Source organism: Nannospalax galili, unplaced genomic scaffold (genome assembly GCF_000622305.1).
Source record: "Nannospalax galili isolate Female #2095 unplaced genomic scaffold, S.galili_v1.0 scaffold498, whole genome shotgun sequence".
NCBI lineage: Eukaryota > Metazoa > Chordata > Mammalia > Rodentia > Spalacidae > Nannospalax > Nannospalax galili.
In genome coordinates, this window is record NW_008342032.1 from 668,349 (window position 1) to 681,485 (window position 13,137).

At 38.3% G+C, this 13,137-nt stretch overlaps 1 protein-coding gene across 1 annotated transcript in view; it reads right to left on the reverse strand.

Annotated features, from left to right (window-relative positions):
• Positions 1-881: 881 nt before the first annotated feature.
• The window catches only part of Lipk (lipase family member K), a 25,754-nt gene continuing 13,498 nt past the window's right edge, over positions 882-13,137 (reverse strand). The window contains exons 6-9 of the mRNA XM_008837847.1: positions 10,420-10,566; positions 8,360-8,431; positions 5,194-5,265; positions 882-1,121 (exon numbers count right to left, since the gene is read on the reverse strand). Of these exons, the coding sequence (XP_008836069.1) occupies positions 882-1,121; positions 5,194-5,265; positions 8,360-8,431; positions 10,420-10,566 (531 nt within the window). The remainder of the gene's footprint in view (positions 1,122-5,193; positions 5,266-8,359; positions 8,432-10,419; positions 10,567-13,137) is intronic.

Consider the following 13,137-nt stretch of genomic DNA (forward strand, 5'->3'; position numbering starts at 1 on the left):
TCAAGTCAACAAGGAGTAGCTCTTGCTCTAGTTTGCTTAAATAGATTTCTTTTAAAAATATTTTATTTATTTTTTTATTTTATGTGTATGAGTGTATTGCCTGAATGTGTGTAAGTGGACCCATGTCATGCAATGCCTGCAGAGGCCACAAGAGGCCATTGGATCCCCTGGAACTGGAGTTATGGGATGGCTGTTAGACACCATGTGGGTGCTGGGAACTGAACCTGGGTCCTCTGAAGAGCAGCCAGAGCTCTTGATCGCCAAGCCACCTCCCCAGCCCCTCAAATAGATTTCTTATGTCTTGCGATGTAATTGGGGAATGACACTAACCTAATAACCTAACTAGGGGTATCAGATCTATCAACTTTGCCAATCCTATTGACTAGAAGAAAGATTCAACTTTCTCCCATACTCAAAGGGAGGTGTGGTGGCTTGAGTGAAAATGTCCCCCATAGGCTCCAAGTGTTTGGACATTTTGTCCCCAGATGATGGAGCTGTTTTGGGAGGTTTTAGAAGGTGTGGCTATCCTGGAGGAAGCCTGTCACTGGGGGTGGGCTTAGAGAGTTCTTAAGCCTGTCCAGCTCTCCAGTTGCCCTCTTGCTTCCTGTGCCTGTGTGATGATGTGAGAGCTTAGCTTCAGCTGCTCCTGCTCCAGCCACCTCCAGCCACCATGCCTCCCTGCCATGACGGACTGTAATTCCCCTGAGCTCAAATAAACTCTTCCTTCTATAAATTGCTTGGGTCAGTATTTCTATCACAGCAACAGAAAAGTGATTAATACAGGAGGGAATAATAGGATGTGAAAATTATTGTGTGGTCACCTTAGGGTCTGTCTGCCTCATTATTACTGAAAAAAATTCCATGTGTGCAAGAGAGTGCATTTAATTTTGTGAATATTCCTTCATCAGTCTAATTAGGTCATGGTAAACTTCCCAGGGTGCATCTTTTCCAAGGTAAAAATCCATATGATTGTAGTGTGGAATCACCTTATAATAGATAAGGTTGGAAACCTTAGGGAGTAAATTTTCAGTGTCCTTAGCATCTGCTACAATATCCTGTCCACCACTCCATATTGCTGTTGGGACTTCCATCTCAGTAATGTTGTATAGAGGCGGTGAAAGCTAAGAGAAATGAAAGAGAGAAAAAGAAAATTAGTTGCCAGCTACTAAGCTAATTCTTTAGTTCTAATAATGTTTGGTTGGTATTTGTTTAATAATACATGAACATAAAATATTATATTAGTTCTCTATTACTATGACAAAGTATCTAAGAATAACAACTAAAAAATGATAAAGTATGTTTTCATTTCAGAGGTTGCAGTATCTGGTTGCTTGACTTGCTTGCTTTGAGGCCTGTTATGAGGCATACCACATGGTGGAAACACATGGCAGAGGAAAGTTGTTCACATCATGGTAGTCAAAAAGCTAAGAAAGCAGTTTCATACAGTAATATGTATTGTGGAAAATAAGGGACGTCTATAGTTTTGACTTGTACTTTTGAGTACATAGGGATCCTAGGGGAGTGTTTCTCTAAAATGATAGGGTTTATCTTTCTGGTAGCACTTGACCTGACAGAAAATCCTTTTCAGTAATGGCTGGATAGTGTAAAACATCATCCTTTCTCCTACATAGACATCTGGGCTCAGTAGTGTTTTGACACTTAGGCATCAGCAGCCTTTTGGTGAGCATTTATATCAACACATGAAAAGAAATCTGTGAAATGTGCTAAATGGAAGGCAACTGTTACATGGAAACAGAATGCAATAGAACGAACACTTAGTAAGTTTTTCCTTAAGCTTTCTTCCTCTTGATGATCCAGTGTAATCTCTCATCTAAATGGCCACATAGGGTCCATTTGTCCTTCTGTGGTCAGAAGACCTGCCACAGTACAGGATCTGGATACACTTTCAAAACTGGACCAGAAGACTCTCTAGCACTTTCAGAGCTAACTGAGAAAATATGACCTCTTCTTTGGCTTTGACATTGCAAGGGCTGTGTGATGTTAGGCGCATCCAGGCAGGATATGAGCACTATGTTGGAGAGTCAAGGATGAAAATAGGAATTTCTGAGCAAAATTGAGAATGAGATGGAAGAAAGAGAAGAGGGAGAAGACCTGATGATAGGTTTTAAAGTCTATTGCCAGAAAAGCAGAATTATTTTGAGGGGTGGTTTGAGACATGGTTTCTTTGTAACCCTAGCTGGTCTGGAACTCCCTATGTAGACCAGGCTGGCCTTGATCTCAGAATCCACCTGCCTCTGACTCTTGAGTGCTAGGATTAAAGGCATGAGCCATAAAGCCTGGCACCAGAACCTTGCTTTAAACCTAAAATAGACTTGTTTACTTGTTTTCTGCTTTGCAACTGAATAATTGACCATTGTAAACAATTTCTGATTATGATATGCTATAGACTGAAGCTTAATTTTCAAAAAATTCATAAGTTGAATCACTAATCTCCAATGTGAGATAGGACTTTCAGGAGCTAATTAAGGTTAAATGATGTCCTAAGCATAAGGTTCTAATTCTATAGAATTGTGGTCATAAAAAGATTTTTAGCGCTCTCTCTCTCTCTCTCTCTCTCTCTCTCTCTCTCTCTCTCTCTCTCTCTCTTTGTACACTAAATAAAGACCATGAGTATACATTAAGAACACAGACATTGTCTGGGGACAATGACTTGACACATCGGGCCTTAATACAGATGACAGAGTATATAGGTTCCAGTGGGGAGGGTGTAAGAGGGTGCTGGTGGGGATGGGGGTATAAAGATAATTAATAGTGTTTGAGATATCCTGTATAAAATACACAAAATTTCAATGAAAACAAGTTAAAAAAAAAAAAACGCAGTCACCTTTGAGCAAAGAAAACGAACCCTCGCTCCAACCTTGATGTACCTCGATCATGGACATATATTCCTTCAGAACTGAGGTAACATGGACAAAGGCGAAGACCCCAAGGAAACATGACCTTGGCCTATGAAAACTTACTTAATTTAATAGAATTCAGCTTGAGGAATATCCTGGCTGGGTAACTGTATCTCAAATTCTCTTAGAAGTGATTATTTGGGCAGAACTCACTGGTATAGTCCTATTGAGGATTACTTTCATTTCACGGGCTAGCATCTGGATCTTTGATATCATCCCTCTCCTTTGTTAGTAAGAAGTCTTGGCAAGTTAAGGTGCAGCTTTGAGACAGCAATATGCAAGGGAGAGAAGGAAGTGGATCTAGCATTGCGTACAAGGGGAAGGTGGGCTCCAGAAAGCCTGGTACGAGGCCTCCAAAGCAAAGCACAACTAATAAAAGGAGCAGGCCTTCCCCATGTGCTTTTCTCAGAATACAAAGCACAAACTTCTAGAAGCTAAGACAGAGAACAAGGACTAGACAGCAGTCTCCACGAAGACAGCAACAGACAGGAGCAAACTTTGAGAAAGTCAGGTTTCTTCATATTGGAATTTCTTTACTCCAGAGAAATTCTCACTCAGCTTAGATAAAAGCAGGCATTTAGAAAATGGCAACGTAAATGTGAATATAAAAATGTGAATTTAAATAACATCTGGTAATTTTTTGCCAGGAATTTTTAAGATTTATTTTTAAATTGACAGTGAGAAGTTATAAGCTTTTACGAAAAAAAACTTTCTTAGTAATATAGGATTATTAGTGATTTATGTTGGTAATTATGCCCATATATTTTATTGTGTCCTTAAATAGAGTTGTGACTAAGGTTGCTGCCTTTGAAATATACATAATTCATCTTTTGTTTTGGGTCTCCCCTCAAGGTTCCAAGAAAAGACCCCACATCTGAACCTCAGTCATCACATAGTTACGATTTTGATTCTACCCATAACCACAAATATAAAGCTGATACCTGTGACCCCACTTTTATCCACATCTCATAAGGTAAGGCCATCATCTCAAAAGCTTTTCTTGAAGAAACTACATACTCTTGCAAGTACAAGGAAGTCATTTATTACAAGAGAAAAAAAAGCACTCTGAATTTACGTGCATTTGGCTTCACTCCCTGCTCTCAAGCCCATGTACATCAAACTGCAGCAGTTTGGGAAGATAACCAGACTTTTCCAAAATAGTTGGAGTTATGCATTATCGTTGATACAGTTATGGTTGCATTGAAAATTATTTTAAAAGCTTCCAAATCTCACAGATTTGACAAACTCATGTCCTACTGAAGACAGTGATTTCAGTTTGAGCTCAGAATGCCATCAAGAAGTCAAAACAATTAATGGGACTCCTAACACACTTGGGGAAAACAGCAGTAATCAACAATATACACTTTTTTCAATATATATTTGTTGAATTTTAGTTCATTCCATACAATGCATCTTAATCATATTTAGCCCTCCTTCTCTATCTGCACCCCCCCCCAAAGCCTGCCCACAGCACTTCACACATTCTGTCATACATATTAAGGCCTATCAAGTCAAGTTTGTGTACCCAGATGTCCCCTTATGTGAGTTCATCCACTGGCACCTGTTCAGCCTGTCTAGTGTCACTCCTTTAAAGAAGATCAACTTTCCCTCACCCAGCAATGATCAACTGCTAATAGTTTCTTGGCTTCCTTTGAATGTAGGACATTCATTCTAAAAGTTTTCACAGATAATGTCAAGAAATGTCCTGGCATCCATTCCCTGTCAAATAGTGTTAGCTCTCTCTAAAGAAGATATTTCCAACTGACACATATTTAATGATCCATATTTTGGATTTAAAACAAAACAAGGGTACCCTGAAGCACTATTAGAGCAATGTTAATTTCATGAGATACGTGACAAGATTTGCTTTAGAAATGAAGATCTGTGTGTTTTCCAATTCTCTGTTCAAAACAGAGTTAGTAAAATAACGAGAAGTGGTTTTTTTGTTTTGTTTTGTTTTGTTCAAAAAGTAGTAATGGTGAATGAAAACTCGGATTTTCAATCCTGGGATCCTTGGGTTATAATCTAGTTATGTGGCAGTTTACTTAACTACTTTGAACTTCTGGAAAAATGTGGGTAATAACGTTTGTGGCCATCATAAGGATTAGAGATAATGATACAGCACATGGTAAAGCCCTAGAAGCAACATGAGCCAGCAGCAATAAGTAATGCCCATTGTAGCAAATGGGAACTCACAAACACCTAAACTAGTGGGTGGGAAAGGCTTTCATCGGCGCATTACAATGTGCCATGGTTGTGATTATTATTATTGTACCTGGTGGAAGTGAATCATGTTCTGGTCAGGATTGCCCCAGTCAAAAGCTTGTAGTTGTCCAGAATTAACAGCCTAAGATAAAATAAACATAATAAGCACATTAAAATGGCATAGAAAAACAGTGCACATTTAAAGTTAATGAGCAGAAAATATACAAAGAAGGTTGAGATTATACCCCACTCTTTAGAACATGAACTGATTGTCAATAAAGATTAATCAATCAAATAATAAAATGGATACCGATTTGCGGAACTTGTACAACCTTTTACCACCCTATAGTTTTTGAATGAAAATCCTTAGATAACAATGCCTTAAATGCTATGTTACACATTGAGTTTCTTTTAAAAAATGTTGAATATTTTGTATTCAGGATTTATATCTGCATATTTTTATTTATTATTTATTTTTTATTTTTATTTTATGTGTATGAGTGTATTGCCTGCATGTACGTGAGTGCACCCATGTCGTGCAACGGCCACGGAGGTCAGAAGAGGGCTTGGGATTCTGCTGGAACTGGAGTTAAGGACGGTTTGTCGCTGCCATGTGGATGCTGGAAATCAAACCCGGGTCCTCTGTAAGAGCAGTCAGTGCTCTTAACCACTGAGCCATCTCTCCATTTTTATAAAACCTTTGGCTACACATTTCAAATACTAAAAATGACCACTACTATTATTAAACAACTTAGCACTATACACTCCACATCAAATGGTCTTGAACTATTATGACTATATTCTTTTTTCTTAAATGTTTTTGTCACTATTAGGTGAGGATTCACCCCTGGTGTAGACTGCCTGCTGCTCTCTGCTGCCCAGCTCCAGGGCCAAGCCATGTACTGAGTTGTGAGTAATACAGGGATTGGCTGAGTGTTGGAGGCAGTGGGAGTGGCTATTTTTATGCCCTGGAATTTAGACTTCAAATATGTGACTAGGAGCATACAGATACTCAGATGGCAGTATAGGACTTTATTCCCAGCACTCAGGAGGCAAAGGCAGGTGAATCTCTGTGAGACTGAGACCAGCCTAGTTCCGTAGGGAGTTTGGGGCCAAATGGGGCTACAGGGAGACCCTGTCTTAAAAAGACATGAAAAAAAAGAAATATACAGACACAATTTCCTTTTGTTTTCTGTTATTTTAGACTGACGTTGGATTAAAGAGGTAGTCTTCAGATATATATCAAGCACTTCATTCAATTATCCTCAGAATACAATAAGAATTTATTTTTTTAGCTTGAATCTTGTATTTTCCTGTACTCATAGATTTAATCCTGACTTTTAGTGAAAAATTATCAAAGCTATAACTTAAATATATAACTCATATATATTGAAATTCTAAAATTATTTTATGTGTGTGAGTGTTTTGTCTGCATGTAAGTAAGTGCACCCATGTTGTGCAATGCCCATGGAGGTCAGAAGTAGGTGTCAGATCCTCTGGAACTAGAGTTAACCGAGAGTTGTTGGCTACCATGTGGGTGCTGAGAGTTGAACCCAGGTCTGCTGCAAGAGCAACCAATGCTCTTGACTACTGAGCCATCTCTCTAGCCCAAAATTCTACAAATTTTAAACAATACAGTCCTATTTAGAAACTTGGAGTCCAGTGTCAAATGAAACGGGTTTGTATCCTGGCTTGAGGGATGACTGGATTTGTTATTCAGGGCAAGAGATTTGCAAAATGAGAATGATAACATTCTTGTAACAGGACTGTGAAGATAAAATAGGGAGATGCATACAAAGCATGAGCCCCTGGCACTGTGCAGCAGGGAGGTCTTTCATCAGCATGATTGCAAGTGAAGCATCTCTTCTTTGAAATGCTTGAGAGCAGATGCATTTCTGATATCATAGATTTTTTAAAAATTTTTGAAATATTGTATGGGCTTTATCAGTCGAGTGCCTAATTTGAAAATCCCAAATCCACAGTGCTCCAGAATCTAAAACTTTTGGGGTGCAAAAATATTCTACTGGTACCATTACCAGCATCAGCATCAGCATCCTTGCCTTAGCTGTCGGAATAATTTCTCACCAAATATTTTATTCCCATCACTCCTTATTTCTACAATGCAAATACTTCCTGTCAAAGAAAAAGATTCTGTGAGATGCATAAGGCCTTGACTGTGACATTTGTAGCCCAGGGTTATGAATGCCTTTATTGAAATTTATCATGTGGTTTCAGTGAGATGAAAGAAATCATATATGGAGACCAAAAACAAACAGTAAGTGCTCATGGCCTGTGAAACTGAATTGCATTTCCTGGGAGGCCTGGACCAATCTAGGCTCTGTCTGTGTCCTCACCAGTAAGAGGTCCTGTGCCTAGAACAGCTTTTTTCCTATAGGAAGATGAAAGCTGTCTCCTGGGAAGTCAAACTCTTCAAAGTCTTTCAGAAATCGCCAGTGGTTGTGTTTCATATTATCATAACTGATTCTCAACCTAAAGCATGCTACCAGATATTAACATATATATTAAAATTCAAATTCCTAGCATGCTTTCTCTGTCTCTAGAGGTCTCTCTCTGTCTCATACACACAGATAGATGGGAGCATGTATATTTTGTTCACTTTTCCAAAAAGATGAGATGAAGTCACTGGTTAGGAATACAGGCAAGGTTACACAATCAACAAATTAATATACACACAGACATCCTGGTTCAGTAAGCTATACTAATTGAACTTGCTTTGTCTCTTAGCTTACTGTATACTGAGTAACATAATAATAAGATAAAAGTTTAACCAAGGAAAAAACCATAAACTGTTCTCTATTTTAACCCCTCCCTAACATTTAATGTACTCAGATTAAAGCATTCTTACTGTACTCTCTATTGGCCCACGTGTTAAGTAGAAGATGAAGAGGTTGTTCTGGAATAGGCTGTATCATTTTAGATAAAGTTTTGTTAAAGCTGATGATTTCCCAAACAAGCCTTTCCTCAAAGGGCAGGAGGAAGAATCTAAGAATGAGAGACTCCTTTATAATATGTGGGATCCCAGCTCATGACTCAGGCACTGAAGATAAGGAGAGCTGAAGGGAGCAATGGACATGAAAAGGAAGACTTGGTGCCGATTGTAGAAGCATCGCCATGACAGGTAGCGACCTGCAAACCCTACACACCGCTCTTTGGAAGTGCATCGCAAAGATTTTGCAGAAGTATGACTATGCCAGTCAGGGACAGAAATCATGTACCTGGGCCCAGTGCAGCATATTCTGAACGGATGTTCCTGCAGGGCTCTGTGCCAAATAAACATCCAAGCGACTCTGCAAAGAGATTATTTTTTATCCAGAGGCTACTCAAAATTATACCACAGGCAGACAATTTGAGAATCATTTTTAATTTCTATTTATTGTAATTATTAATTTTTAGGGGAAAACTTGTGCCATATCTTTGAGGACATGTTACCCAAAGAAGCCCATCTTTAAGCACTTTTTCCTCTGAGAACGTTGCTTGTCTGTTCTGGGCAATGATTTCTTTCAGTCTAGACAGGGCATGTGACTGGGTGAGGGCAGAAGGCCGTGTGTCTATCCTTCTACTTTGTATATAGAATGGACATCATGGAAAGCTTTCATGACACAACATCAAGAACATAATTTCATGTTTCCTTTTGTTGCTTGATTTAAAAAAAGTGTCAAATATTCTGTAGGATATTCTGCTGAACGCATGTAGGATGGAATTCCTCCAGAATGCTTAGATTTATTCTGGATAAATACTTTTTTCTTTCACATTTCCAATATGTTTTTAAATACAAGAATTATTTTTTCTACCAAAGTAAACATCAGAAACTCTTTAACACTTTCAAAAACTCCATCTTCTCTGAGCTAAAATGACTGGAAAAACTTAAAATCTCTAGGATCACATTCAGGATATCTTCATTATGTATTTATTTATTTTTTGGAGTTACAAAAATGCTAAAATTACCTCGGTAATGTCTCATTAAAGTAACTTCTTGCAGATGCTGTAATACTCCATAATCCAGTCCTTAACAGTGAGACAAAAGGGATCTGACTACGTATATGGTCACTGAGGACCTCTATGGATGGTCAAGTCTATTATTCTGTGAAGATTTATTGAACTGTTAAGCCAAGTTGTAATTATCCACTCTTGTATTTGCTTAAAGGCCTTTTTACTTAACTCTGCACACATAGCCTGTGTTCGTCTACATAATATACCAATATATACGTGACGAGCAAGCACTGGAAAATTGAGGCAGGAATGTGGAAAAGCAGTGGTTCCAGCATGTTTTACAAAAACAAGCCTTTTAGAAGAGACTTGGGCCTGGCCAGCAGCACTGTAATTCTAGCAATTCAGGAGGCTGATGCAGGACTGTCACAAATTCAAGGCCTGCATGGGTTACATAGTGAGGTGAAGGCTAGCCTGGGCAACTTAGTGAGACCTTGCTACAAAATAAGTTAATTTACCAAACTTAAAAACTGCAGATGACTAGAACCAATTCCTGAGATTCTAGTTCAGTAGGTTTGAAATAGGGATCAGATGTTACTAAAAGAAACTCCAGAGGCCTAATCCTAAAGAAAGGGAATGATTAAATCTAGGGCCTGGCACATGCTCAGCAAGTGCTCCACCACTGAGCTATGTACCAAGCCTTTCTAATTGTTTTAATTTGGAGCAAGGTCTCACTACATTGTCCAGGCAGGCTTTGAACTCATTATGCAGCCTAGGCAGGCCTTGAATTTGTGGCAGTCCTGCCTCAATCTCCAGAAGAGCTGGGATTACAGTGTTGCTGGCCAGGCCCGAACCTTTTATAAAAGGCTTCTTTGGGGCTCTTGTGTGTGTGTGTCTGTGTGTGTGTGTGTGTGTGTGTGTGTGTGTGTGAGTGTGTGTGAGTGTTTGTGTGTGAGTGTGAGTGTGTGTGAGTGTGTGTGAGTGTGAGAATTAGTGTGTGTGTGAGTGTGTGTGTGTGTTGGGGGGAATATGGGAGGGTGCCAGCGGGGATGAAGTATAAAGATGATTAAGATTGTTTGAGATATTCTATATGAAATACACAAAAATTCAATTAAAACAAATTATTTTTTAAAAAGGCATATTTTATGCAAAGTCTTTTTCTCAAATCCTCCTATAAAAGATGGTCAACTCCCAACCTTGGTTGTTTGGAAGCCATGAAGATACTAATTATATTCCACAAGACAAAAAGGAAGCCTTCTAATATGGCTTCTATAAAATCCAGAGTGAACTTTCATAACCTGTACGCCACCAAACCATAGCTTTGCTAGATGTGACGATTTATACATACCGTGTTTAAGTTTTGGGGATCAAATCCACCTAGAGTAAACATGAAGTTACTGCACACAGCACGGAAAATCTTCTGGTTGCACACTTTGGTGGCAATGAATTGGCCAAATAATGTGTGAGTGGAGAACATTTTGTCACCAAACAATGCCTGCATAAAAGATTTAAAGCCCCATCAAATTTCATGGATATGGATATCAAGAGTGGAGAATGAGTGTTAATTTAGATGAGGACCGGGCAGCAAGTGACGTCTGATCATTTGAAATGTGCTCGGTGAAACAAGTCTTGTTAAATTTTGTCGTAGTCTTCATAATTCAGCTCCAGACCCAAGAATTTTTCTCTGAGATCTTTTTGGCTTGCTCCCTGAGAGACCATTTTACACAGAATTTTGGAAAGGCTTTGAAGTAAGCATTTCTGTGCTTGATTTTAGATTCTCATAACAGGAAGAATTTGGCTTTTATTATCCTGTAGTTAAACTTTGTAACTATGTTATGGGAAAATTATCATCCACTGAGTAGAATCATTGTGAAGGTATGGGTTGTATTTAAAGAACATTTAATGAAGTTCCTAGAACTTAGTAAATAGTCTCAAACCAATAACTATTATCACTATTAGTGACTGAAACAGGGTCAATGAGCTATTTCTTTCACAGTTTTTAATGTACTCTTAGAAACCAAAGCTTAACCCTAAGAACTGAATCTCTACTAATCAAATTTCGGGCAAGTATACAAGTATATTAAATATATCTCTTGAATTCTAGAAATCTATTATTTTATAACATGTTAGTATTGGACACTCATGTGCATTAATCCAACCTAGCTTTTATTGCATAATAATGAATTTCATATTCTTAGAATAATAAGCTACATATAAGGTGAAGAGATCAATTTTAGTTATTAAAATTTTGTAAACAAACATTTACAGTAAAAACTGGTACATATTTCTCTTGGAATCCTTTATAACCTGATTACTGCAAACAAAATGACAACAGATGGCGTTTCTTTTCATTTAGAAGTGTACTACAAGTTCTTATACTTTCTTTGGTAAACTAGATCCAGAAAATTCTTATCTGGTATAACTTTTTAAATTCTGTATTCGAAAAAAATACTTTTATGGTAGGATTGAAGGAAACCTTATTTAAAAAATGTTTGTTGTTCTATGAAACTTCAATAGAACGTATAAAGCACAAGGATCTAATTAATATTCCTTCCATCTTAGAGAAAAGACAGATGAGGAGAAAGAAAAGACACACAGAGAGAGAGAGAGAGAGAGAGAGAGAGAGGAGGAGGAGGAAAGTGGAGGCAGAGGAGAAGGAAGAGCAGGAGGAGGATTAGAATGAAAGGGGAGAATTGCAATATATTAAACTGGTTTATAGCACTGACTTCTACAGGTCTGGAATGCAGTAATATACCATTACAGATATTGTCTAATTCATTCTGTCCTGTTCTTCATTTTGTCATAATTACTGGGACAGGTAGATAACGTATTAGATAATTACTCTAGCTTACCAAATTGTAGCTCTATGTAACTGCCCTTATGATAAGTTAATAATTGTAGTTGCCCATATTCATAGTGTGAACTTACTTTTGAAAGGAATGCTGACATCCATTCAGTGTTCTAAGTGTGGCAACCTAAATAAATTGCCATACTAATGAATAATTCAATTAAAAGTCAGGATCTAATTTGAATCATTGAATATTTAAAATTTTCACTTATCAATACTTTTTCTATCCACATTTAGGAAACATGCACGTGAAAGCAAACAGCCTACAGAAATACAGAAGCCAGGAAAATACATGAAGATAAGTGGTATTTACCACATGGGTCCTTGCTCTCTGTTCTGATAGTTTTCCCCAATGCAGGGGAAAATAGCATGATAATTTCTTATTTTACTCCATCTATAAATCCAACACTATGCATTTGTCTAAAGAGAAATAATAACTCTTTCACCCTACCCTAAAAGACTGTAGTAATGCAAGGAGCAGCTGCTTACAGATTGGCAAGCACAATATAGTACAGGTGTAATTCTAGATTTATCCTGGAGGGGGCACATTTGTCACACAATAGTGATACAAGGCTCCTCTAATAGTTCTTTCCACACTTATGTGAGAATTGAGCCATTTTTGTGTTTTTGGACACCCAACTTCATAACCTTTTTGATGCCAGCCTGAAAACGTCAGCCTGGATCCTCACATATGCATTACACAAGCTTATCCTCCTAAGGAGACTGCTGGAGATTTAATCCAGTCCAGAAAGCATGGCTTGCCAAGCAAAACATGGGCTGGATGTAGTAGTGCATAATACTGTACTTGGGAGGCAGAGGTAGGATTGCTTGAGCTTGAGGCCACCCTGGTCTACATAGCAAGTTCCAAGCCAGTTGGGGCAAAACAAACCAAAACGGCAACAAAACAGTAGAGAAACCCTTACATATAATCAAAACCATTGATCTTCAATTGCCCAGTCAGGAGTGGGTTCAAGGTTTGGCTCTGGCACCCTAAATTAGCTGGGTGATTTGGGAGAGGTTGCTACTCATCTGAGCTTCAAGTTTTTATTGGAAGAAATGAAGATGATATTAACAATCTTGAGTGAGATAGAGAAAATCAAAAGATAAAAGGTTTCATGCAAGCTGGAGAGACAAAAGAAAGTAGAGAGACAAAAATCCAGAGGCTTAAATGCCCAGGGGCAGAATGGGGTGAGGAGGTCGGGTGGCAATAGGTCAACA